Here is a 27,979-nt window from a genome sequence, read left to right as displayed (position 1 = left end):
AGGGATGGGGTGTCCACAACCTCACTGGGCACCCTGTTCCTTTTCTTTGCATGACAGGGTCTATTGCAGAGATAAGCTGAGTGTGTAGTATTTAAAGTCCTCTACTACCAAAAGCTTTCACCAAAATACGTGAGGCACTGGGATGGTAATGAATGCTATAGATCAAAAATAATAAGTGCTAGAAATGGCAACATGTTCCCTGATTTACCTCAATAGAATCTCTCATCTTGATATCTTTATCATTTGGATGTCTTTTTTACTTCAGTAACTGTTTGTCTGTTTTCTTACAGGGAAATCTGGGCTCGGTTTCTAGCTTTTGAAAGTAACATTGGTGACCTTGCCAGTATCCTGAAAGTTGAAAAACGAAGGTTTACAGCATTCAAGGAAGAATATGAGGGTAAAGAAACAGCTCTGCTTGTAGACAGGTATAAGTTCATGGACTTGTATCCTTGCTCTGCAAGTGAGCTTAAGGCCCTTGGTTATAAGGTGAGTGGGCAATGCCTCCTTTTACTGTTACTGATTTCAGTCATAACAAACTTAAGCTATTCCTTCTTTAGCGCTTGCATTTTTTTTCTTGGTAGAATCTTCCTCCTTTTTTTTCCAATAGCAAATGATGGTTAAAATGCTTCAATGCTGCTTTTTGGAACTTAAATTCGAGGCCAGAAGCCTGTGCCTGGTGGTCTCACATCTCATTTCTGACCACACGTATTTAAGTGCTGCATGAGTCCTGTGCAAGTCCATAGAGCCTTGGAGAACAACAAGATGGAAATTCCGTGTAGCATGATGTTAAACAGGCTGCCAGAGGCAGAAACAGCTCTGAGACTGCTTTCCCTTATATGAATGGGAACAGAACCTTCAGCTCCTATCTCAAAACAAGCGCCTCAACTTCCTTATATTTCTTATATAGATAAGTAAGTGATTTCTGAGAAGAAAAGCAGGTCAGTGAAGTTAGCAAAACAGCTGGATTGTTGGGCTTCACACAGTCTTAATGTGATCTGATAGGTAGGAACAAGTCACAGTGAGCCACTGAATGCTCTTGTCTTAAAGCCCTGCAACAGAGATATTTTGAAGCTACAGGTGTGTTTGAAAGAACGTATGTCTTAGGTGTACCTAAGATTATTCAGGCCAGGGGCTGGTTTCTGTGTCTTGTGACACACCATAATAGAATCACTTGAACTGATGCATGTGAACCGCCATATGATTCATTTATTTTCCAGCTAGAGAATGAAATGAGGGAGAAATGGTAATTGTGAAGCTTAATGGTCTGCACCTGTTCACCTAAATCTTCTCAACCGAAAAATGGTGCCATTCAAAAATGCTAAATACGGCCCCATTCTGAAACAAAACCACGTGCATCCATTCCCAGCTGAACAGTCCCACTGTAGGACTTAAATGCGTGATGACAGTATGCAAGCTTTGCCCAGATGGTCAGCTGTAGTCATAATTACGACAAAGTGAGAAGAAATGAGTGGTCGAGAGAGATGTTTTGTTCTGTAATTTAAACAATGTGCTAATGCCAAGTTCAATGCTGTCTCGTTGGCTTTCACAGGACGTCTCCCGTGCCAAGTTGGCAGCTATAATACCAGACCCCGTGGTTGCGCCGTCCATTGTGCCTGTTCTCAAAGATGAAGTTGACAGAAAACCCGAATATCCCAAACCAGACACTCAGCAGATGATTCCATTTCAGCCACGACACTTAGCACGTAAGTCAGATGTTCAGTCAGCCGTAGTTCACCCAGCAGCAGGGCATTAACTGGGATGCTTAGCAAACCTAATCACGCAGACTTCTTACAGTCACACAGATTTGTACTTAAATTTTAGGCTGTTGCTTAAGTGGATTGCTAAAGGCATGCGTGTATGTTTTACCTATATCTAAGGTTGCATGAAAATAAGTACAAGTGGATTCTGTGTCTGGCAGTTGGTAATAACCTGTTACGTGCACTGCTCGTAGACTTTAGGTCAGTAACTCAACCATACGTAATCAGTAATTAGGCAAAAGTGACAGAGTAGTAATTATCTGCACCTAATAATAGCTTTGTTAAAGCAATACAAGTCTTGCTGTCTTGCGCTGGATTCACATACCCTTTTTTCCCACAGCTCCAGGTTTACATCCTGTACCAGGAGGTGTATTTCCTGTTCCACCAGCAGCTGTAGTCCTAATGAAGCTCCTGCCACCTCCTATTTGTTTTCAGGTGTGTTATAAGAGTTCCGAAAGCTTACATTCGTAGAAGTTGTTCTAATTTGACAGAACCACATTGTATACAAACTCTTATTTGAGTATTCTGTTTTTTGCTTTTTCTTGAAACAAATCAGGGTCCCTTTGTTCAAGTGGATGAGCTCATGGAGATATTTAGAAGATGCAAACTGCCAGACAGTAAGTCACGTTGTTTGTTCACTCTGCAGCCTATGGTAGCGCGCATATGACTTCATTACACATATGGATATTACCGTCTAAAATGTAGACCTCATTTATAGCTGTGTAGTTGTTATTTAAGAGCGTACTGTTGAGCTGGCTGTGGCTGTAGGCTGGAATCAATCTAGAGATGTTTGTTCAACTGCGCAGGAAATCAACAAAAAGTAAAGCAGCTGAAAATCACCAGCTGCTACGGCAGTAACATTTCGGTGGTAAGCGTTAAAAGAAATTAAGGTTTTTAGAATAGCCTTAATAAAAAAAGGCAGGCAGTATATACAGCAGCATAATAACTATGATTAATTAATTAAATTACAAAATTGCAGCATGTTTTAGATTACCTAACACCAAGACAAGCCAGTAACACCAAGATTCAGCCAGTGAATTTAGCAAACTTAATCAGAGTGAATTCCAAGTCTTTGGTCATCTGAATTTGTGCCTTGGTAAATGTAACTCTGGCTGCACACTGTAGCAATGCTTAAGAGCAATTCAAGAATGATGTTTTCTTAGCTCCTATAATGAAGGTAGAATTCTGACACATAAAAAGGGGACAGCTCTGTACCCTGAGCTTCCATGGGAGATGATTCATATGGTGCTTTTCATTCCCCTGCTGGTTGAAGAAGCAAATGATCAAAGAGAAAGCTAGGATTTGCTTTCCGTTAGAGGGAAAATAAATCACCTGCTTAACTTATATATGGTATTTTTGAAGTTTTTTCTGTTCTTAAGCAGAAACTGGCTTGCTGTGCATACTTGCTGATGAGTCATGTACTAGGGATCCCGTTGCCCGAGTAGGCCTTGCTATTTTGTTAAGCTTGCAAGCTGACCTCAGTACATGGATATGGAGGTCTCAAGCTGATGCAGCAGCGTTTATTTCATAAGTAGAGCAAGTTTTAGATACTTGATATTCAATTCTTAACATCTGCAGAACAGTGCAAGCAAATGTCTTATCTTCCTGAAAGCTCCAGAGTGACTCTGTCTATCTGTCTTGGTGTCCCTGTTGGCATGCTTATTGATTCCTATTTCAAAAGCACACCTGCAATTGTACTCAGCTTTGCTGAAACAATTTTCTAATTGGGGAATTTGGCTTGACAAATCTAATCTCTTTCTCAAGCTGTCGATGAAGCTGTACGGATAATTACTGGAGGCCTACCTGAAATAGCCGTGGAAGGCAATGGACCTGTGGAAAACAATGCTATGCTCAATAAGGCTGTCAAGAGATCTAACGAGGATTCTGATGACGATGAGGAGAAAGGTTCAGTAGTTCCCCCTGTACACGACATCTACAGAGCACGACAACAAAAGAGAATCCGGTGAAACAAGCTTGGAGTTGTACTGTGACAAGGACTTGCATTGAGTTTGTCAGTCTCTTAAACGTTAACGCATTTAAAAGGGACAGCTGCAAAGAAACAAACAAACAAAAAAAAAAAGTCTTGAAAATGGTTTTGTTACTGTGGTGCCTCTCTTCTATATGGTCCTTGACCCAAAAAACAGCCAGAACAATCTCAGAACGTGCTCTGAACAAAACTGGGGTTTCAAAACCGAAAGCGCAAAATGTCAAACTGCATTTTGTTGGAGGGTGTTCACATCCACCACTTGAAATCTTGTGGGTTTTCAGCAGTTTTATTTTAAAAACTGGATGGCTTATAATTGTGAAGCATTTTGTAATTCACATTTTCTGGAAGACAGTTGTTTTCAGTTTGTCCATGTAGTGTCCTGCCTTACTGGTCATTTTTATTTATGGCAGAATGTATGGAATCTGTTTTATAGTTGAAAATGGGGGGAAAAAACCCAACATTCCTTTAAAATAAAAGGATATCGATAGCATCATGCCTCATTCTACTTTTATTCAAACACAACAAATTACTTTTTAACTATTACTCAGCAACTTTGAAAGCAATGTTACCAAGAATTAGAACCATCACAGGAAATTGATCAGAGCGTACATACAGGAATTAGCTTTCAGTTTTTCTAGAGGAAGCAGTATTACCTTTACTTTGAATTCCATGACTGTTTAAAGAAGACACCCGTGTAAGATAGACTAGTTACAGGTCTGTAATGTTGGCTGGCCAGGAGTACTGGCCCCTGCAGTCTGTTCCTGGACACCTGCATCAGTCTCCCACTTATTAATGTACAAAGCTAAATGTTAATATATTAGCTACTGAGGTTAACTGGTTATTTTCAAAGAAGCTAACAAAAACAAAGAAGCCTTATGAGCTTTTGAAGCTGCTAGTTTATATATATACTTGAGATTTTAACTTGTCATTGACTATTCAGGACTGTGCTCTCCTGAGACGGTAAGAAGGCCTATGATGAACAGGGAATTAAGGTGTTCGGACAAGCTGAAGGACATTCCCAGCACCAGCAGTAGAGATAACTGCAGGTCATTGCTCCTATCTACCAGCCTAAAAAGATGGAACATGTCTGTACCCATATAAATACTGACACAGAGGTAAGGTATGGCAGCCTTATCAATCCTAGTGTTTCTCTTTTGCTTTGTCACTTAATTACACCTGCCTTCTGATTTTAAAGACAGTGCAGAGAAACTATTTGTCAGTGACAACCATTAAAAAATGACCAGGGAAAAATCACTAGTGTGATTTTTCATGGGTTCTTCTTACAGTCTTTTTTAGATCTTTTCTTGTTGCCAGGCCTACAAAAGCTTAAAGAAACTGAGGCACTCCAGGTTTCCAGTGTGTAACCTCCAAAGGCAAACTGTATACACCCTATGAGCAATACACATGCACGAGCAGCACAATCCGTGCTTTCATGCCACAGCAAGCTGGAGTTGGCAGTCACGGACTGGGAGCACTCAACTAAGTACCATTTTATCTGTCCATAACTCAGTCCCACTCTTTCTACCATACTTTTGATACTCTTTTCTAACCACTGTGCTGTTCCTCTCCCCATCCCTGAGACCTAACAACATCCAACAACTTCTCCTATGCTTAGATTGGAGGCCTTTAAAATCAGCCTCTAGGGAACAGTAAAATGTAAAATAACAGCAGCGATTTCTAACTGCAGACATAATGTTTTGGGGAGCTCCTTTCTTACCCAGAATACTGGGTTAATTTTTTGGAGCTGTGGAGCTGTACTCCAAGATGGATTCTCCACTAATAACAGAGTACAGTATGTAGATGCAGAAACCTTGAAGACCTCTGTTGTATCCTTTGACCATATCAAAAACCTACTCTGCTTTTTGCTGGCTAACCAACCTACTCCTTTCTGAGTTACCAAGGACACATGCAAAGACAGACATCCATGCTGCTATCTGAGTAAACTCAGCTAAGGGAAAAGTATTCACCTGTCTGAGCTGTGAACTCTTACTACGGAGTTCTGTGTTTTTTTCCCTTGGGAAAAGCAGGCTTGTAATGAATGAGGAAAAAAAAAGCAAGCATATGATAGTTGCACAGGGTAATACAGAACAATAGCTCATGCTTAACCCACCTGCCTCCAAACTCAAAGCAGGTATGTCCCTGCTGACGTTTAAAAGCATCAACACTGATAATCAAGCGCTTTCTTCAAGATGGGCTGTTACGTTGGTTGACTAATTGATTAATAAAATGAACCTGGATGTCAGCAATAAAAGGGCCATTTATTCATTTTACATAACTGGTTTTGGTGGGTTTTTTTTAGAGAAGATAACATTTTGCTTTGGATACAGTCTAGCATTTGGGACTCTCAGTGTTTATAATGATGAACTTGGTTTTCACAACCTCGTTCCATTTTGATTACTGTAACGCAGCACTGCACTAGGGAGCTAGAGGAAAACTTGAACTGCACTTACCTCCTAGCTGAGCTTAAAACTGCAATAAGGCTGTAAGACCACTGAGCTCTTCTGCGAACACTCATCTATACAACACGTAACTAATGAAATTCAACACCTTAAACATTTAAGGTTTTAAGATCACCTGTGTAATGTAAAAAAGAAAAATCTTCTATTGAAAATATTCCTTGTGTATTCAAACTATTATTCAATAACGCACCTCCCATCACGCTTTAGATTCACTTATACTTCCGACAGTGCTCTGCACTTCCTGGATATCTTTGAAGACGATTGAAAAACGCAGCCATCTCAAGTTATAGTTGTTTTTAAAAAAAAAAAACAAGTAGAAGTTTTGGCCTAAAGTTTAACACATTTAAAATCCACCTTCTGTAAATGACAAGGATCTATTTCAAAGTTACTATTTCACACAAAAAGGAGTAAACTACTAGCAAAAAAAAAAAGGTAAGAAACACCACTTTTATCAAAACATTTCAGCTCTGCCTTTCTGAAGTCTTTACAGGAGATAAATACAGCCGCAATCTATAAGATTGCCACCTTGTTAAGTACTGTAAAAAGCAGAGGACAGTTACCCAATAACCAGAAAATTTGCTACAAAAATATATTGTGTTTTTTGTAACATCTGCACGTAAACAGCAAAAAAATGCTATTAAAAATGCAGAAAAATGTTGAAAGAAAAAACCTAGTAGCCTACCACACTAACCATAATGTTACAGTAAAGTGCTGTTTGGCTTTGTTTTTTGCCTGTTAAAGTTTCTCTTACATGGAGTTTTAGCTCACTTAAGTCTTTAAAGTAAGGACTTCTTAAAGCCACACTGCCCTGCAGGGAAAGACCACTGCTAACCTGCTGTGGATGAACAAAACTGAACTTGTGACAAATGAGAATGAAAAGCCCTAAAATGAGCTTAAAAACAAAGTTTGGTTGTTCAACTTCTCCTATGTCGCACCTGCCCGGGAATCTAAAAATTGTAGCTAGAGAGAACTACCACAACACTCCCTCACCAAAGTTGCATACTTACATTGAAAACGTATCTCTTTTTCACCATTTATCTCAGAACCCCTATTGCAATTCATGCGTTTTCCTCATCGGTCAGCACTAGTGGTTTAAAAGGAAATAGAGTTTACATGGAGAGCTGTTTTCCTAGACAAATATCGGTGCAATTTTTCAAAACAGCTGACAAAATTAATACTGCACTGGTACACATGAATTGTGTTCACAGTTCTTCTGGCTTCCCTTCATGTTGGGGTTCTTCCTTAGTCAGTATTTTGCCAAGAACAGCATCGTAGTAAGGACTGAAGACCATCTTGTTGTAGTTGACAAGACGAACGTACTTGACAGCAATCTCTTCCAGCTCTCTCTGAATTGGGCCTAATCCTCCAGGAACGGTCGGTGCTGCTTTCTGGTGACTAGATGCAAGAGAATTCTCCAGAAACTTTTGAATTCGAGAATCTGGAAAAATTAGACCAAGAGTTTGTTTTCAGAAGAGGCAGGCAGCTAAAAGGATTCTAATCTCATATAAAACACAGAGCATAACAAACATGTGCTTGAAATAAATTAAAATAGAAACCATGCATGATGTGCCACTAACAGCTTTATAAACAGAGACGCTTTGTCATGTGAGAACAGAGTACTTTTGTCAGTGCATACCTATTAGTTTACAGATGGTGTTATCAGGGTTGGCCACTGCTTGGATCTGTCCTTTCAGCACAGTCTCTCTCTCAGCTGTGAATGGTGCAAAGCCATGCTGGGAAAGGCAGCTGTTCACTTCGGCACACACCTTTTCACCAATGGTAGCCAAAGACTCCTTCAGGTTAAAGGAGCTATGGAATGGGGAGTAGAGCATTACTTAGCTACTGGGGTTGTTCACTTTATCCCCATCTTTAGAAAATAAAGTATCCAGTTACATTTGTCTTATTTATCAAACTTAACAGAAGAAAAGTAATCCAGATCACACAAAAAATAATGTATTTTATATACATGAAAATCATGTCGAGATGTAACACAAGGAGATGGGAGAGCATTAAAAAAAAATCTCCAGCCTGTGCAAACGATACAAGTATGAGCTGATTTTCAGTCTACAGACATCTCAGAGTAACATAAAGAACAACTGTCAACCCACAGTACATACAGCAACCTTAATCTGGGCAGGTAATTGGTGCCACTCTCAGTCTCGATGGAGCCCAGCCAAAACTGTGAGCAGAATTTGCTCCTTGTACACACACAGCTCTAACCTGGCATCATAAGTAACATGATTTAAAAACAAACAAACAACAAGAATGCCATATAAAAAAGAACAGAGTGAAAAAAGCTGGCTCTGTATCAGTAAGGTGAATAAAAACTGTCAGCCTTGGCTAATAAGAAGCTCCTCCACGTATTCCAGTCCATAGCCAGAATGAGACTGAAAACGATTATTTAGCAGTCACAATGGAACTACCGCTGACCATGTGAACAGTGTTACTCGGTACTCACGGAAGATGCATTCCTGTCAGCAGCACCTTGACAATGGTTTTGATTTGCTCGGCAAATCCAGGCACATCGATGAGAGCTGCGCCCGCTGCATTGAACGTGACCAAAAGGACAGTCCCAGCCACGAGGAGCTGCTCCAGTTCCAGCTGTATTTCCTGAAAGCGGCTCTGGTCCATGAGCACTGTCTGCAAAAAAAAAAGGAGATCCAGCACAGGGTGAGATCTGTACGCTAGGCTGTGAAGTGAAATGGAGATGCCAGCTAAGATAATTCATCTAACTCTGAGACCTTACCTCTTCCTCAGTATATACCAAAAGCAAACATCAAAAGAAGTCTCATTCTATTCACTAGACATCTTATCCAAATAAGACAGTAATCAAAACTATGTGCTAGGCTGAGAAAAAAAAGTCAGGACAGAAGGCTCTGAAGATCAGACTGGTTGATCTCTAGCTGTCCCTTCCAGTATAAATTATTCTCTGATCTGATCCCATGGATATAGTATGGAATATGACTAGCTCTTCTGTTCTCCAGAATACTCCAGTAGGTTGGAAACACATTACATTACATTTTAACATGTAATGCTCAATACTACGCTATAGATACATTGCAAAAGTCTGCTTCATGATAACCAACACTTAAGCCTGTTTGACCAAATCACTCTCATTGGACATGCTGACTTTGTGACCAGACTCAAATGCTGCAAGAAATTCACCAATGAAGCATTACCAAATGACTACCTGGGGAAAGGAATGGCACTGCTGACATTAAAGACGTTCAAAACGAAGGGGGCCTGACAAGAGGAGTGGTATGTTCTCACGCAACTATTACATTCATTCTCAAGAAAAATGAAAGTTTAAATAGTCCCTGTGTTCAAGCCTACAACTACTGAGTTTATAGCGTGAGCAAGTTTTAACCTGTCAAATCTGAAAATACATATTTTTAAGGAACATTACACGTTGAATAGTTTGAACTGGAGTTTCTACATAAAGCTCTCAAATGGATTTGAAGCAATACAAAGACGATAAACTTTTCTGCCTTGTTGTTTCTATTAACATGTTGCAAAGAAAAGCCCCCCATACGGACAACAAGCTGAGTTCTGTCCTACCTCAGCCAACTTCCATGAATCAATAAGCTATCAATAAGCAGACACAGAGCAACATCTGCTCAGCAGGCAAACATTAGGAACAAAAGAGAAACAACTGCTTCTTTTTCAACTAAGTAAGTTTCAATACTCAAAAAGAATTACCCACTTGAAGAGCCACAAGAACTTTCAATCAAGAGATCAATGTTTTAGTGTTGTAAATTCACAGTTAGCTACATTCCAAGAGCAGAAAAGTAGTAGAGCAATCAGAGAAATCAATTTTCCTGTTAAATACTTACTTCTGGGAAAGGCCTGTTTGTGTGATCCCACTTCAGCAGCTTCAGATATGCGTGATTCTGTACGGCCGTGGGGCACAACACAGGAGCTCCTCCAACAGCACTGCTGGGGGGAGGTAACTTTTTATATCTCAGCTTTGCAAGATCATCTGCTGCTTCTTGCAACCAGTCTGTGACAATGTCTAAGGAATCTGTAGGAGATAAAAAGTGTCGTTAAGGAAATTCCTTTTTAAAGTTATTTTTTTCTATCATTAATTTCCAGATAAAGCCATTACTTACTATTCCTAATTACCCACAATACCGGATATTGACATGCATTTTATTAAATCATTAATGCAGAACATCTAAAACATTATTAACGCTGCACAGCTACAGGACATCAGAAGTGAGAAGATGCTAACTAATTATGCCCCTCATTGTACTAACTGCCACGTACAGACTGTAGTTCTATTGTTTCTGTCCATTTTTCTCAAGCCTCAGTTTTGGGGCACAATCTGTCATCTAGCATATGAATTACATAGAAATTAACATCACATCTGATTTATTTGTATTATGTACAAGCAAAGACACACCATTTACTGAGAGGTCAGAGAGGAAAAAAGAAAGGAACAAAGTCATACTTGGCTGTTTCTCAAGAAACTCCTGAAACTTCTTTCTTTCATATTCAGCAGACTGCTGCATTAATTTTGGCCTAATACTACTGACAGCGAAGTTTGCCATGTCCATTTTCATTAGGTCTAATACAGAGAAAATTGCTCTAAACAAACAAACAGAAAAAGTTATTCAAGGCTGCAGAAGTTTAAGAGGTTATATGTACAAGATTTATTGCAGATTGCCAAAGGAAAGAGCAAAAACATGCATGGGAAACATTAACAGGATGCTTAATTTAAGAGACAGAAAAAAGTAGCTTGAGCAAGCATGCACACACACACATGTACATAATATAATATAATATAAAACTTGTTCTCCAGAAGAAAGATTTCCACAGATTTAACTTTACTAGCTCCACAGGTTATATTCCCCAAATTTTACATCATAAACTGAACAGACAAAAAGGCACCTAAGCTTCCAAGCTTGCATACTATTTGTTGGCTGCCTATATAGCCAACCTCAGTAGGAAGTGAATAATTAAACCTAAGGAATACAAAACCAGACCCCCTTAATTTCGAAGCAAGCTACTTCCTGCTGGCAGTGTTTCTGCCAAGTCAAAGCTTAACTCTTGGAGGGTTATCAAATTAGAAAACAAGGTTAATAAGATTTCCTCAATCTATCGGGAGCTCAAGCATGGTGACAAAGCAGATATCTCTGTGCTCCCAAGTCTAAGATGTACACTCCTGGTAGGACTAAAAGCATATTATATTGGGGGGAGACAGAGCATAAACTGAAGAGAAAGTAAGAACTAGCTAAAGAACAGTAATATGTATCCCTTATTCCCATAATTGCTTTCTCTTCTCCTCCTGCTGTTTATAATAAATCCTGATACAAACTGACCGCTCACTTGTTATCTGATATTTTACATACATATGGCATTTAGAAAATACCCTTCGGTAACACGCTGGAGCCAGACAAACACAATTCACCCAAACAGCAAGGGTCCTTGTTAAAAACTTCTGGCACATCTCTACCTGTCACACCCATATGACCAGCTCTCTCTGTGTAGCTCTTTTATTTCTATGAATCAGGTTGCACTGATGGAAACACCCCCCCACACCATCTCTCTCTAAAATTATTTAAAGGACTCTCAGTATGACTAATAAGTACCATTTCAGTACCTGAAGAGAGGAACTATTTCATGTATATCTTTCAGTTTCTTAATTTCTTCATCTCGAGCCGGAGCACAGAGAGTCCCCATCATTCCAATAACAAATTCTACCAACTTAGCAATGTCCAGAGCCCCATTTTCAGCCTCCTGTTTTATCAAATCCAGATCAAGAACTTCCATAATCTGGTTTCTTAATCTTGTATGAGCAGGCAATAAAAAAGACAGAAGATTCTGAAACAGAAAGTTTTTAACAGTGTATTAATTCTCAGCACCAGACACTGCAGGGATCAAAGCAGTCAGTGAACCACTTCTCATTTAAACTAATTGCCATCTAAAAGCAGAATCACATTGTTCTGAACGAGGCCATAGAGTCATTTGTAAACTCCAAATTCAAATGTCTCCCTTCATTCTTTGTGACATGAAATCACTAAGTGGTAAGTGCTTTGTAGCACTTCAGACTATTGCACTTGGCTTTGTCAACCCAGTGTTGGGACATCTCAGTGATTCCATAACCAACGTGACTGTCATAACATAGAGGAAGCCTGGAATTATGAAACCCTCTTTGATTCATTTTACATGCTTTCCCATTTGTTTGTACCTTCAATTTGCTCTCCTCAGCTTATACAATTTACTTATGTGCAGAGAAAATTAGGCAGTAATTAAAAAGATCAAGAGCTTCCTTTATGAACAACCAAACTTCTAATTCCTTTTGCCCATTCCCATCAATGCATCTATACAATTTAAATAATTTACTTTGGTAGCATATGACCTTACCTCTTTAATTTCTCCCAATAGTTTAATTGCGTGGTCATATGTCGGTGGATCTTCCTTCAGCTGAGCTTCCAGACAATCCCAGAAAGCTTTGTGCACAATCTCTCTTACTTTTTTTTCCAAGCTGTGGGTAAATAAGACTAGTTAAAAACAACTATATTAGTGTCTGCACCACCACGTGCAGATACCTGCAGCTACTGAAGAACAGCATGCAAGAACATGAAGATAATGTAATCATGACTATTTGAGGACCGACAGAGAAGAAAGCTATCATTTTGTCACTCGGGCAAGATAAAATAGGCACAGGATTTGGCATGGCTCATACCCTAATAAATGGTTACACACAAGCAAAGAAGGCTATCAATTAAAATCCTTGAAAGTACCTCTGAAGCATACTGCTGAAATAATAATAAAAAAGGACAAAAATTATACCTCATCTTCAAAAGAACAGCATTAATAATTCCTTTGACTAAGCAAAATTCATTAGTTAAACATAACAGAAATGAAGCAACTGCTGTGACATGAAGGCTTTTGCGCTTCAACACATAAATACGGCCATTACTCTGAGTTAAGGGCTCAGTTCAGTTTGTATAAACAATAAATAAATTCCAACTGCTTTCTCCTCAAACCACTTCTCTACGCATACATTCAAGCTGTGGAAGACTCCAAACTACACATAAACACAAACAAGCAATTAATCCAAGGAAGATTCCACAGTGCCTCTTCAGCCAAAACCTTCACTAAACAGAGGGACCTTGTACTAGGAGCAGTCCTGGCAGATCACTAAGCTCAGGCACTCTTGGTAAGATGATCTCTGCAATATATCTGTTTCTCTGATCAGGTGAAGAGATGCAAACCTGACACCGTGGTGAACAACCACAGCCACTGTGTACTGTGAGCAACAGGAACCAAATTACTGAAGAACAGGGCTGCTTCTCTCCCCCTCACCACCTCCCTTTTTCAGGTGTAGAGAAAAACACACAGAAAGAAGAAAATTTGTTTAAAATTCTTCTCCCCTGAAGAATGTTGAGATAAATTTCATGGTTCTGAGGCAAAGCAGAAAACTTATGCACCATCACTGCCCATTTTCAAGAGAGAAAACCATAAGGAACAAAGAACAAAAGCAGATGCTGAATTGAAAAAGCACTGTTTGAACCATGGCATTTTACATAAAGCATTTATCATCAGCCATCAAATACAAGCAGAAGACACCTGACAGAATTTCCCCCAAAAGATGCTAAGACAGAAGATAACACAAAACGGAGAGCTCTCCTTCACAGCACAGAAAGAGGTCCCAGCTTGTGGGACCGTGTATGAATTGTAGACAACCTGTATGAAACGTGACAAAAAATGACTGGACTATAGTGCCCAAGTCTGTGGTGGTGCTGAGAACATAGACCAGATCAGTGCATGAGCCCTAAAATATGTATGCCTGTCAACAGTGGAATAGCTAGGATACTCATAGACAATGCTGCTCTGGTGTGGACCAAATCTCTCCCAGTAAAAACACCCTCACTTTCATGAATTAACCCAAGAAACGCACCGTCAGCCACATCGCTCTGTATGAAGAGAAAAATAAAAGAAAACACACAAAAAAACCCCAAAATGGAACAGCAGACGAAGCACCTGTCAATAGGATTGGGGTTGCTGCACTGAGCAGTCTGTGACCAGCCAAAGCTGCTTCTGTTCTCCCTCTCTTAGTGGGGGACAGAACCAATGCAGGTCACACAGGAGGAAAGGCTTCACACAAAAAAGGAATGAGGCCTTATCTAATAAAATACAGAAGTCTCTTAAAGCTAAAACGATTAGTTTCATCTTATTCCCACCGGCAGCAAAAGCTTAAGTGATACTAAGAGCACTACCTGTACCTGCAGCTAGACCTGAATATTCAAAAGCCTGCAGCCTCAGGCTCCTAGGATAAGTAAGGGGACACTGGCAGAAACCATACTGCAACTTCCACAACACATGTCCCAGCAATTACTGCAAGAGTTTCACTTTTCAAATGAACGCATTTCTGAGGAAGCAGAATTGCATGCTTACCTTCTTATGCTTCTTCCTAAACCTTCCCTAGCAGGCACTGTCAGGCAGAACTAGCTGGAGCATTTATTTAATTCACTAGAGTTATTCTAAAGCTATACAAACAAGAGTTTATTTCATACATCTATTTGGTAACAATCTTACCTGTGTTCTGGTAACTCAGCTGGTTTGATCTGGAAGTCTCCATTAACGACAATTTCATGTGCTAATGCCATGTTGGTTACTCCCTTAGCTGTTTCCATTAACTCCTCTACTGACACAGGCCGAGGAGGGCTGGCTGCAACATACATTAAACTGTCAGACAATTACCTAAGAAAATCTGTGGAGAAGAGTCTGCTCATAACAACTATCTGAAGAGACAAACAACAAGCCAACCCTCCCCCAAAATGTTTATTTAGAATTGTTTAACTTCATCTTTCTCTGTACTATAGGAAGAGATCATAAAAAGACTAGCATTGTCACTGCAGTATTCCTCTAATTATTGGGTAGACATTACCATTTCCATTTCATGCTTTTCAAGGAAGTGACTTTATTTCTAAACCAGCCAGCAAACAAGCCACCATTGACATTAAGCAGTAATTATTCCCACTACTTTCAATGTGACTGGCACTTCTCCAGGCTCCTTTTTTTTTCCCCGAAGAGGTCACCATCCAAGTGACAGAAGATGTCAATGCCCAGCCCTAACACTGATACCAACAATTTCTTCCTACAGCAGGCATTGGGACTGATAAGGATGGACAAGAAGCTTCAAACTGGGCCCTGGAGGACACAGGTGAGCAGAAGGAAGCATCACACCTGACAAAAACAGGCCAGCTTCCATGAGGTAGGAGACAAAGGAAGTGGCCAATTCTAGCATAGCCTGGAAAGTCAAAAGAGAGACAGTGACACTGACAAAGGAGAAGGCTAAATTATTGGCATCCTTGGGTGAGGCAGACACAAACAGCAAGGTTTATCTCTGCTCCTCCAGAAAATGCATAGGTGAACAGAAAGGGGGAAACACCTCTACAGAACTGCTGTAGTTGATTGCTTCCTCTCTGTAATTCATTCACTTCAACTGCAGTACAAGCACGGGAGCAATGTATTAATTCCCAGCATGAATGAAACCAAACAGGCTGGGTTTACTGGGATGTTCTAGAAAAACCAGTATGGCTGCATCATTTGACAAGCCAGTTTGATTGGACTTAAACTAGTAATGCAGAAAAGGTCCTTCAGATCTAACTGTCCTTCGCTTGTCTGCCTTTCGAAGCTGTTCCAAGTACAAACAGCACAGTTCCAAGAATACACGCAGTGTTCTAATTTTTCATTACCATCTCGCTCTTTTCATGCAGCACTCTCAAACCCAGATTTCCTTCTGCCTGGAGGTATATCTTGCACAGTGTCTCTGGGAACACAGCAAGAATTGATATCCAGAGAAGAACCAGCAGCACAGTGAGCTTACAGCTAAATGAGTGCGCTCCTGTCCAGCTGCCAAATGACTTCACTCAGTAGACACACTCAAAGCTAAGAGACTCTTTCATTCACCAAAGAATGCTCTTAAATCATGGTACTTCATTCTTGTATTATCTCTGCTCCCTTCTAAGAGAGAAGGGCTTGAGACCAGTGAGGGCAAGACAAGGCAATGCATTTCGCTTTTACATGTCCATAGTCTTTCTCCATAGAGAACATCTCCTATGTGTAATATGACACTAAGAAAAACATTAAACTCAAGTAATAATGAACACTATTGCAATAACAAAAAAAACAACACAAAAACACAACAAATAAAAAGTTACATCCTGGGACTCTCCCGACAGAAACCTGGGGCTGGTTATGTGAGAGATTTTGTCTCCTTGATCTCTATCTCTGGAACCAAAATAAACTCCCCCTTCGTTTCATCTATAGATTTGCCAGAATTAATGAGAGATCTTGCATTTAGCTTCTGATGTTAAAAGCAGAATGACAAAGAAAAACATGCCCTAGGAATAAACCTGGTGTCCTGAAATCTCCTTGTCAATGGAAGTGGTATTAGGATTAAAAACACAACTTTCCACCTGCGTCTGGCTGGGTAAGGAGGAATAAAATGACAGGGCATGATTTTGTTGGTGACAGCCCTCCCTGCCCTCTGGCAGAAACAGAGGCTGCAACAATCCAGAAGGTTTGGCTGATAATGCAGACAGCAGCATCAATTTGGTTGCAATATAGTGGAGCAGTGCTTATCCTTTGTGCGAGTGCAGTCACAGAAAGCTCTAAGACACACATGGCTCAGAACAACGTGGTTATTGTGAACAGTTAAATGTTAAAACTAAATGGAGGAAAGCGCATGTGTTAAAAGCAGCTTCAAAGCAAATGATCGGGAGTTGTCTAATATTTCACTGCAAAACAGTCAAGACTTACACAGAATACTATAAAACCCCATTATCATCTCCACTGCAGAAGACACAGAATTGGACTTGTTTTATTTAATAAAGGGCAGTTTTGCTTACACTTTGGTGTGTCATCTCTATGTGAACCTGGAACACTCTGTCCTATTCTCTTCCTGATAGACTGCTCCGAGTTGTCCAGGCTCTCTTGATCATCCTCCAAAGCACTCAGCTCTTCTTTGCTTGAATGCGGCTGGTGGGGATCCTGAGACATTTTCAGCTGTTTCTTCTCAGAAAAAATAATAATAATAATAATAAATAAAGTTAAAAAAGGCAATGAATAAGCATTTTATAACATGGCTGAGTGAGAAAACATCTTCAGTTCTCTCAACTGAGGAAAAAAAATTGAGAATAAAAGAAATGTTATGAGGAATTATATGATGTCATTCCCATAATGGCAAGGAGACCTGGACTAAATGACTCACTTCCAGTCTCACACAGAAAGAGATGCTTTCAGCACAGCTACCATTCACTTGATCCATATTCCAAGTGAGTTCTGAAAAACTCTTCCCCTGCCTTACCTGCCACATAAAGATGTGGTAGAAAAATATACTGAGAAACATCTTCTAAACAGCATGACAAACATGCTTTGCAAAAAGACTGTGACCAACAAGGTACCATATCGGGACAGTAAAGCATTCTGAACACAACATCCTCCTGCGCTGTGACCTGGTCCTACCCATCAGAACTGAAACACCCCCACTCCACACCACCCAAATGAATTACAAAGCTGAAAAAGGACGAGGGGCAAATATCACATCATTCTCCTGCAAAAAAAAAGGAAGCTCCTGGGAAAACACCACCTTCATCTGTCACCTACTTCCTATTTCTCCAGCAACCACCACTTTCCAAATACGAAAGAAACAAGCTCCCAGCAAGGGATGCAGCTTCCAAAGGCACCTCACAGCTACTAGAAGAAAAACACTTAGCAGTGTCAATGACTACATAGAAAAGGATGCAACACACACATAAGCAAGCAGTGACACAGGAATATGAAACGCACAGACTTTTTTCTCCATACAACAGCTGTAATAACTAAGCCTGCTCCATCAGTGCTTCAATTGAGTGCACCAATGTGATTCTACAAGACAGCCAGAAGACTTGGCATTTAAAAAATGTTTTCCTTCCACAGCAATGACTCAGGATCATCATCTGGCTAGGTGCACAAGACACACAGCAACACTTGTCTACAGCGATGCTTGGTTTTTATTTTAGACAAGGAAGTAGAGCACAAAAAAACATAGGATAAATCTACACAAGAAAAGTAAGGCATCAGTGCAGGTATTGTTAGACCCACATAGTAGCCCCCAGCTCTGGCACACAAGCACTGATATCCCAGCTCTGAGCTCCTGATCCTCTCTGCACTCATGTGCACAGACCATCCTAGGCAGCATGGGACAGTGTCAGTGAATGCAGAGCTGTGGTCCCATCACCACCCTTTAGTTAAGCAGAGCATGTCTCCCACTGGGTACAACATGAGGTATCCAAACCAGCACAACACAGCACAAGATGGGCTGGACCTCCAGCCTAGAAGGTCTGTTACTGTCAACATTCCAACAACAAGATGGTAGGATCTGGCAATAAAGAGGCCATTACAGGAAGAGATAACAGCTACAGCTAAAACAAGAAACTTCATGTGTGACAGGTGAAACAGGAGGGAAAAGCCAGAGTAAAAGTATCATCATAGAGGTTTCCTGTTTCATTCAGCTAGGCTCAGTCACTCTGCCTGCTCTCTCCCACAAAGCATCCTCCTGAAGATGGGAAGCACAGCCATGACTCACCTCAGACCTACTTAGCTCTTCAACACACACTTCACAGCAATGCACAGCCTCTCCCTGTGCTTTACCCTCACCACCCTTCACAAGGTACAGAAGTACTGTAATGTAATGAAGCAGCTGGGAGCTGAGCTCGGGGCTCCACAGGTGACCGGCAGGCCGTTACACCAGCATCCCGACTTCCAGCCCCGCCCACCAGGCCACCGCTCCCACCGTGCAGGCTACACTTTATATATATATAGTGCCTTCCAGTCTAAAAGCCAACGGTTTTATTTAAATCGTCAAAAAACCAACCGAGCAAACAAAGCCGAGCCCAGCTGTGGGAAGCGGGCAGGAGGATCCCACAGCCGCAGGCCAACGGCAGGCGCTGAACTCAGCAGGCCCACTTGTTGGCTCAGCCGTTCAGTTTGCGGCACTCTGCCTACCGTTTGCCGCTGGACCGCTGCCATTGTTCTCCAGAGCGCATCCAGAACAAACCCTCTTTCCACGGCGTAAATAAATAAGGCCGACAAACGCCCGTTCCAGAAACACGGCCGTCATCTTTCACCTCACACAAACAGCTCCCAGACTACAACACTCTTCTCGGCAGCTTCCTCTAATCTAACAACGGCACGAGCGCAAGGGAAAGCCCGAGGCACGTACAGCACGAACACGTACAGCAGGTACCACCCCGCGCTCCTCCAGCAGCACGCGGCCCAGGCGGCACCCGGCCCCGCAGCTCCGCGCTCACCCCGCCGCCCGGCGCCGTCCCTCCGCCTCCCCCGGCTCGTGGCCCCGTTTCCCCGTGCGATACGGCGCTCTCCGCCCCGAGCCCCGCGGCCTTACCGGCGCACAGCGATCCCGCAGCACCGCCGCCACAGCGCAGAGGCGGGCCGGGCCTCCGGCAGCCGCTCGCCCTACGGCCGCGGCCCGCCCCGCGCCGGTGCCCCGGGCCTCGCCCCGCCCCGCGCTTCGCTGGCGGCTGCTCCCGCCGCGTGCCCGCAGGTTCGCTACGCCGCCGGCGAAGAGGAAACATAAAACAGAGTGAGTTGTACAGCAACTAAGAACAAGCAGGGAAACCATGAAGTATAGGTCAAACCTGGATGCCATCAGCTTCAGTAATAACTTACTTTCCATCCATTTGCAAAATATAACTTTATTAGATAAATGAATACAAATGATTTACAAATATATTAGTGTTTTCAATACTGCAATATAGAAAGTAATTCAAAAGTCACACATGCATATTACTAACTCTGTCTCCAAAATACTGCATAAAAATACTTGGATAACTACTATGAAACTGATCTAGCAGTCTCTTTTTCTCTTTGTGGGAGAGCTTTGAATCTTCATCAATAGCTTTCAGCAGAGATAACAGCTCTTCTTTTGTGGTCTTCACCATATTCAAACGATGCTCTTTTTCATCCAGCTTCTGGCAAAATGCATAAGCTAGAAGGAAACATGAAGCAGGTAGATGATTAACACCACAGTCATCCACCTTCCAGGTTCCACAGATCCACCTTCCTTAAGGAAGGAAGTTTGTCTAGTCATTGTTGCAACAAGTATTTTTGCTTCAGCTCAGTCCCTTTTACCCTGCATCTGTGTGCGTGACAAGGAGTTCAGTTTACACTCACCTGTTACATTATTAGGATCTTGGCCTTCCTGCAAAGCTGCTAGTTTATTGCTGACCATGTTGTGCAGTATCCCCGGGATCTTGAATAGAGAAGACAAACAGCAGGTTAGAGAAGGCAATTCTGCACAAGCATACGAGATAAAAAGCTGGTCATTTTCTCCCTCTTACCTTTAACACATCTTTTTGGTGGTCCACAAGGAACAAGATCAGAAGGTCAGTTTTCCCTCTGGATAAGGATTTATTTTTGATAATAGCTGTTGAGAATGTTCTTTTCACAGCCATCCTGTTGTCACTCTGAAGAACAACATGAAAAAACGGGAAGGCTAGCTCTCCTGCTCATTGAAGAAGGGCAGGGCATTCTCTCTGCTCTTCTAGAATAATTACTTTTCCTGTAGTCACATCTGCTTCCTGACCTACGTCTGGGACATCTAGATTTCAGTAAATGTTAAGCAGCTGATAACAATTAAGTATGCACATTTACCTCCTTCTGGAGTTTGAGCTCAGAGTTATGGGCAGCAACAGCCATAAAATACAGTAATCTTCTGAACTCCTCCCTGATTTGGCTGTCTAGGAGTTTCAAATAGAGTTGAAAAGCTTCTAGTGATTGTTCCATCTTCCCGTTCACTGGAAGAAAATAAAGCTTTATATAAAAATACAGTAATAGCTAAAACACATGAATTGGACACTGAAGAGCTCACTTCTCTAAATGGAAGAACAAAGGGAATGAAAAAAACTCCATTCTTACAAAGCTCTCACAGGCACAGAATCTAGAGAACAGCCCACCCCCAAACATTTAGCCCAATATTGAAGTTAGTGCGCTTCCAATTAAGCTCAATTAGACTTCAAACACCATTCTATGGAGAATATCCTAGATAAGTGGGCTACTATGATGAATTGGTTGCAGACCATTCTGTAAAGCATTGCAAAGTTTTAATTCAATTGGCTGAAGTAGAAATTTGAGATGTAGCTATTTAAAATTGCACTCACCTTTTCTTTACTACGTGGATAGGAAGAATGGAATATAAGTGCAAGATATTCCCACCAAGATAGAACATTTTCTTTACAACCGGATTAAAAAACTCCTCAGAAGGCAGGCTTTGAGCTTGGCCAACATACAAGACACTCAGCTTGTTAATATCCAGCACACTTAAGCTTATTAAGTTACTCACCTAGTAGCTCTGCAATTCCTGAATGAATTTCAGGTGCATAGCTCAACAGCGGCTCCTTTTTCTGGCTATAGTATCTACCAATATTTTCAAACAGCAGTAGTTTCCATGTGTCGGCTTTATCCAGTTCACCAGGCAAGCTCCTGCTAATGTCCACCACCATATGATCAGGAAGATATTCCAAGCAGTCTATTGCTGATGAGAGCCATTCATCTGTTCTAGAAGACAAAGTGGTTTAACTGTAGTATTACTTAATAGTGCCTCTCAAGGTGCTTGGGCTCTATGACAGAAGCAAGCAGACCAGTTTCTCAGACCTAAAGTTAGTGACATCCTTTACTGTTATAGACAAGGACAAAATTACTGCTAGATAAACAGAAATCCGAGCCTTGAACTGATTCCAAATGGCAAGGTATTTCAGCCTGTATTTCTAAATTTATTTATACAGTTTCATGATCAGCTTTCTTCCACCATTTTAAAAAGGATAAAGTGCTAAACCATCCTCTCGCTCATCTTGTTTGTTGTTTTCTATTATTTTAAAAAAAATAAAAATAAAAATCCTATACAATAGCAAAATACAGCTCCCCACCCCCCTCCCCTAAATACTATCAAATCCTACCACAGGCTTCAAAATTTCTTCCAGCGGGCAGAAGTCAGTTCAGCAAGTGCTCTTACTGAATCCAGTTTAACAGGTAGACAAGTGTGCCTGTTCATATCCTTTCTACAGTACTGAAGACTTACATTTCTACTTAAAATTGACCATGATTTACATTTGGATGCAACTTGGCAAAGCTTTCTGTCCTGGGAGGTGAGCAATGAATACTTACTGTGAGTCACTGAAAGCCTTGAGAATCTCTCTGTCCAAGTAGCTGCTTGTGACGACATATCCAGAGTTCTTTGGTTGTGGAAGCTGAGGCTTGACTGCCTGGTGCTCAAGTAAGCAGTCAACAAGTGGAAGGTCTACAAGCTGCAGCAGACGGGCAATTGTTTGTTCTCGCCAGACCTCATTAATAACTGGCAAGGATGGAATACACAGAACACACAGAGTGAGTGCGATAAAGATTAGGAAAATGGCAACTCTCCTCCCTCCCACCAACCCAAATCTAAGAGATTTATTTTTTCTGCTACTGTAAATCAATTCTGGGAAAGTGTGTCCCTTATCGTTTGTAAGTGCATTTTATCACTGCTAAAGGAAAGAATTTGCCATTTGTTTAGTTAACTGCAAGTACAGGAGAACCACTCTTTGGATAAGCCTGAAGTGCCTTACATTCTTTGCACTCTAACTTGCAAGCAGACTTTGTTCTAGATAATGGATAGCAGTGTAGCAGTGACACACTAACCTTATCACAGCTTCCACAACTATGACCCAACTCCAGTGTTTCTATCACTCCCTGAGTGTTTCTATGATGCCTCAGCATCTTTATCCAAATGGAAAAAAGCTACACTCATTTATAGTTTAGTCCGAAGAGATGTGAGCTGTCAGAAACAGTTCCCTACAGCACTGAAGGTGAGCAAACATTGTTGAAAGGCTAGCAAAGAGTTTTAGCAAACAGACCACTGTTAGTGATTAAATCAGGCACAGCTATACTGCAGACAACTTTTCCTAAGTTCAGTTAGGCTCTACATGGTTGTATATTCTTCTCCATAAAGTTCAACAACAGTTAAAATTAACTGCACTGTTTGGATCCTGTCTGATAAAAAGACAGAAGCTGAGGTAGACTGCAAAACAGGTAATCTGTCCTAGTTATGAAATGGCGTTCAAAACAGAGAGTCACTTCGACTCCATTGCCATTCTGTCAGCCATCAGTCCTTCCAGTCCTACACTTAAAAGCTCCCTTCTTCTCCCACAAATGAGATATTCTTTGCCTTACCTTGACGAGACAAGCTTTCTGAGATGTTTACTCGAGGGGTATTTGCAGGCTTTAAACTCAGGTTTTCCCAGAAATCCTCCAAGCTTTCTGCATTGACAGGAGTAGTGTTAAACAGCATGTTCTTCTGATGCCTGAGAGGAACAAACACATACATGTATATTCTTATCCACATATAAGACTAACTGAACACAGCATGCTTATATGAACAACCATCTAAGGTTAAGATTTAAGACTGTCACAGGCACCTTCCCTGTTCAAGCAATACCTTAAAAACACTCTGTGCAACAGTTCCACACAGGTATAAAGCTCCTCTCTTAGAGCTTGTCAAAGATTGCATTAGCAAACTACCTGAATTACCACGGAGTACATATAGGCTAGGAAAGGAAATTATATGGAAGTAACACACACAATAACCCCCAACCACTCAAAGAGTCCGAAGCTTTAACACACTATTCATAACAGTGACATGAGATCAGAAGTTAAGAGCTGTTCTTGGAAAAATTAGAAGGTGGCTGCCCCTTAGCAACACCTCTCCTGAAGCTGGGCAGCTAGTTTAGATGATGCCATCCGCTAACAGAAGTCTTCAGAAACCTGTTCCCCATTTCTGGGTGTTAGCTGGTTCCCCTCATAACTGACTTCATATGCTGTCAAGTAGAAAAATAAAGCAACAACTTCAGACACCGAGTTTCTATTCCTCTGAGTATAGTTAATTTTAGTTTGTGTTTCTTCTTTGCTGTGGAGCACTACAGAAGTCCTTTTGCTATTGATGTGACAAACCATTTGCATCAAAAGATCTGTTCTTTTCAGAAATGGAAAAGAAAAGGAATGCAGTCAAGCTGTACCCAGCCCACAAGAAAAATACCTTCGTTCTACTCAAACAAAGTGAATAATCTCACTTCACAACTACCTGACAGGTATGTTCCAAAGTCTTGCTTAAAGATACACTGTGATCAATCCATTTTCATTTCTGCACAGTTGAAGTAGCTCATTTCTCCAGAATTCTCTTACGTACATACATGCCATGCACAGACTCAGGGCAGTTTTCTTTAGCACAGAACAAGAGCCAGTTCTGAGGAAGTGTGGGAGGGAGAGCAGGACAGAGAGACTATCTGTTCTTAATCTCTGCTTCTAGAATGTTCTGTCAGTTGGGCTGACACACTTCAGGCGTTTAATGTTTGCTTCTCTCAAACACAGCAATCATGCTTTTATTTTTTTGGCCAAGCCAACATCGTTTGTGATTTTCAAGTATATTTTATCAGAACTAACACAATGTCTGCCTGAAAAGAAGCCCGTGCAAGAATGTCAGAAAACACACAGAGATTAATGTTTGACACAAAAACTCTAGAGGAAAGTTATTTGGCCAGGTTACCTACATGGCAGCGTGCTCTGTTCTACAATAGTTTAGCCAGTTCCAGGCTTTTCTCTACTCACTCCTGAAATGGCAGTGAAACAAGCCCTTGCCATCATGCTACTCTCTGGCTTTGTGATGGCATGCAATAACATAACAGCCTTGTAGCCTGCTACTTCGCCTAGGAACAAGTCACATGCACACAAAGAAACAGCTAAAAGCATTGCAGAAAGTTAAATTTGAAGTCTACTTAAGCTAAGACAATGAAAGCAGCAAGCAATTCCATTTCTCTTTTCTTCATAAGCTGGATTGAAGAGTGGCTTAAACCACAGCTAGGCAAGCAGTACCCAAAGTCTTCTCCTGTGTACAGCCTGCTTGATGCACCTGAATGCCAGCTGCTCACACTCATTTAGCTCCCAGTAGATAAGCATCTGCAAGGCACTCAGCTTGCACACGCTCCCCTTTCCCTGAAGGGAATGTGGAACAGACAGAAAACAAGTAACCATGCTTGCTGAACTTCAAATTTGTTTCCTACCTGCCCTGCACCACAAACACCCACCGGTAGTTGCTTCCCCCACCCCCGGCATCCAGGTCCTATCATTACTGCCCCTTTTGTTTTCCTCTATCCCACAAAAAAATAACACAGCATTTCCCTACGGTAAGACTTTTTATCTCCACAGTCCATCGTGTACCAACCTTTGTGGCGTACACTGCTGGTAATCTTTATCAAGATCCGCTTGGCTTGAGACATTTGTGAATCTGTAGAGGCTGCTGCTACTGTCCTCAAACACCGAGCGTTTGTCTTTTCCAAAGACTCTCCTTGAAACAGCCTCGAACACTTTGTAGTCCATCAGCGCTTGACACACTCGCACTATTTTAGCGCGGGAAATATCAACATCCCCAAAATACTTGTTCTGTAGAATATGAGCAAACACAACATCCACTGCATCTGAACCAATAAAACAGTCATGGTAGCACTTCAGGTTCTGACGACGCTTTTTCACTTCCACTTGAGTTTGAAGTGTATTGATAATGCTGCTCCAGATATACGTTGCTCCAAATGGTTTCTGGGCCAAGCTAAAGCCTAATGATACAAGAACAGAGAATGTACAAAGATTAAACTCATTCTGCAATTAGAACTGTCCCCTCTGTGGCTACTGGCTTTTGTGAAACTTGTAGGGACATAAGAAGCTTGAGGCTTCTAGTTTGACTTGCACTGAACTGGCCTTCAACAAAGGATTAAACACTTGAGCATTACCCTTAGCAAGTCTGCCTGCATTGTACCAGCGTATCTCACTGGGCTGCTCTCACTGCAGTAGCCTGTGGTGCAGCTCTGTATCCAGCAGCTTTCACTTTCTCAGCGTGCTGTTCCATAATGCTCCCTTCTGCATGCTCCCTCCATTACCCAGCACTGACACCCGTGGGATGTACACCTGAGCACACTTGCTGCACAAAACCAAAGACCAACCCTACTTGTCTGCTGCTCCCTGGTTTCCTCTAGTAGTAGAGGACAAAGAGCATAGAGCTGTGAAGGTAAAGAGGGCAGCGGGGATGAAGAGACATGAGAACCTTGTGTCCTACAGCACTGTGCATACACACAGGGTACCTAGTGACACACTACCCGCACCAAAAACACATGAGACAGCATTCACTGGACACTAATCCCACAGAAGAGACTCGTACTACCATGGCTCCAACCGAGATTCATGCTTTGTACTCAAAGCCACATCCTTGAGCCAACCAGCCTTCCCTCCCCTAATAAAACCACTGAACTATTACTCATTTACTAACCTCAGGTTCAGAGGATCATGCTAGCAGTGGTGCTAGCAAAGACTACAGCCAGCTTCAGCAAGGACTTGAGACAGAACGTGCTTGTAAAATATGCAGGTTGCACCGAGCTGGTAAGAGCTGCAGCCACCAGAGAGGTTAGAACTGGAATACACGTTTCCCAGAACTCAGCTGGGCAACTGACAGAGAGGGCAAAACAAGTGGAAGAGACAAATGCTAAAGGACAAAACAAGGAATGGAGAGTTGGCAGCAATCCTACAGACAGCCATCTGGGGTTATGACAGACCTCAAACCTCATGAATTAACAGTGTAATGCAGTGTTTAAAAGGGGGAAAAAAGAAGCCACACAACTTGTTCTGGAACATATTACTATGAACGTTTTCCACCAAGATACAGGAGGTATTTTGCTGTTCAGTCAGAGAATTGCATTCCATCTGGGGCACCAGGGTTTCCCAGCTGGTCTGTGACTGCCAGAGTGCCCAGGAATGAGCAGATTAGGAGGGGAGAGGGGAACAGTGATGATTTAAAGGAGAAGAAAGCAGGGAACGCAGCAGCACAGCACCCAGCAGTGTTACACGAGACATCAATTACGTTCAGAGCGACGTGCAGACAGACACCTGCTTTCTGATAGCGTCCATGGGAGAAAGCTTTCCAATACACAGCACTGACACAGGCTCGATAAAAGCATTGCCGAACCTCCGCTTTCTGCTTCAAGCGGCGGACAGAAGGAACAGCACAGAACGCAGCAGTTCCTCCCAGCCCTGCTTCCCGACACCTTCCGAGCCAACGTGAAGAAAAAAAACCACAGCACACAGTAACGCGTCCAAACGGCAACGCCGGCTTCACTTCCCCAAGTGACCGCCTCCACCTTCCACAAGGGCAGCGATAAGCACGAAGGCTGCGTGAAGGGGCAGAGCTCGGGACACGGGACTCCGTGCGGAAGCGCCTCCCTCGGCCGGCGGGGACAGCAGCCAACTTTTGAACTGCGACCGAGCGGGGAAAGAAGCCGGAGCCGAGCTGCTGGCCGGCAACGGGCGGGCGCAGACCCCAGCCGCCCCACCTCGCCTCCCCTCCGCCCAGCTCTCTCCCCGCGCTTCAGACCCCCCTCAGCGCCGGACCCGCTCAGCCGCCTCCCGCCCCGCCACAGCCTCCGTCCCGCTCCCCGCTCCGTACCCGGCGGCCTGGCGGCAGGGCTGCACACCGGGCTCGAGCCCAACGCCGCTGCCTTCTCTCGCACCGTGGCCATCACCGGCGCCGATCGCTCCACACAGCGCCCAGCCGCCCGCCGCCCGCAGGAGATATCCCGCCGGGGGGCGGGGCCGCCGCGCCCGCGCTTCACCCCATTGGTGGCGGCGGTTGAACGGCCTCCCACGCGCCGAGCCGAGCCCTCAGGGCGGCTGAGGGACGACAGAGTTGGGAA

The 27,979-nt window shown here is 42.3% G+C and overlaps 2 protein-coding genes across 8 annotated transcripts in view; one reads left to right on the top strand and one right to left on the bottom strand.

Moving 5' to 3' along the window:
* CSTF3 (cleavage stimulation factor subunit 3) overlaps positions 1-4,234 on the top strand; it is a 39,709-nt gene extending 35,475 nt beyond the window's left edge. The window contains exons 17-21 of the mRNA XM_072337187.1: positions 291-486; positions 1,550-1,703; positions 2,098-2,192; positions 2,314-2,374; positions 3,522-4,234. Coding sequence (XP_072193288.1) covers positions 291-486; positions 1,550-1,703; positions 2,098-2,192; positions 2,314-2,374; positions 3,522-3,724 — 709 coding nt within the window. The 3' untranslated portion in view covers positions 3,725-4,234. The remainder of the gene's footprint in view (positions 1-290; positions 487-1,549; positions 1,704-2,097; positions 2,193-2,313; positions 2,375-3,521) is intronic.
* A 5-nt stretch (positions 4,235-4,239) lies between these two features.
* TCP11L1 (t-complex 11 like 1) lies at positions 4,240-27,857 on the bottom strand. Of its 7 annotated transcripts, XM_072337180.1 has the most exons (15): positions 27,733-27,857; positions 25,468-25,855; positions 23,424-23,554; positions 22,380-22,566; positions 21,559-21,773; positions 20,871-21,013; positions 17,066-17,228; positions 14,748-14,880; positions 12,570-12,690; positions 11,806-12,026; positions 10,654-10,790; positions 10,037-10,224; positions 8,662-8,843; positions 7,840-8,012; positions 4,240-7,641 (listed from the first exon to the last, which is right to left on the bottom strand). In XM_072337180.1, the coding sequence occupies exons 1-15, from the start codon at positions 27,803-27,805 to the stop codon at positions 7,406-7,408; spliced, it is 2,691 nt and encodes an 896-aa protein (XP_072193281.1). In that variant the 5' UTR covers positions 27,806-27,857; the 3' UTR covers positions 4,240-7,405. The 7 variants fall into 7 exon arrangements, with proteins under 7 accessions (XP_072193281.1, XP_072193283.1, XP_072193285.1 ...); XM_072337182.1 differs by lacking the exons at positions 20,871-21,013; positions 21,559-21,773; positions 22,380-22,566; ... (1 more) ...; positions 25,468-25,855; positions 27,733-27,857 and adding an exon at positions 19,603-19,720; XM_072337184.1 differs by lacking the exons at positions 20,871-21,013; positions 21,559-21,773; positions 22,380-22,566; ... (1 more) ...; positions 25,468-25,855; positions 27,733-27,857 and adding an exon at positions 19,603-19,704 and having other exon boundaries at positions 17,066-17,231.
* Between the last annotated feature and the right edge of the window lie 122 nt (positions 27,858-27,979).

This window comes from Excalfactoria chinensis, chromosome 5 (genome assembly GCF_039878825.1).
Source record: "Excalfactoria chinensis isolate bCotChi1 chromosome 5, bCotChi1.hap2, whole genome shotgun sequence".
In the NCBI taxonomy this organism is placed as follows: Eukaryota; Metazoa; Chordata; class Aves; order Galliformes; family Phasianidae; genus Excalfactoria; species Excalfactoria chinensis.
This window is presented reverse-complemented; position numbering and strand designations above follow the sequence as displayed.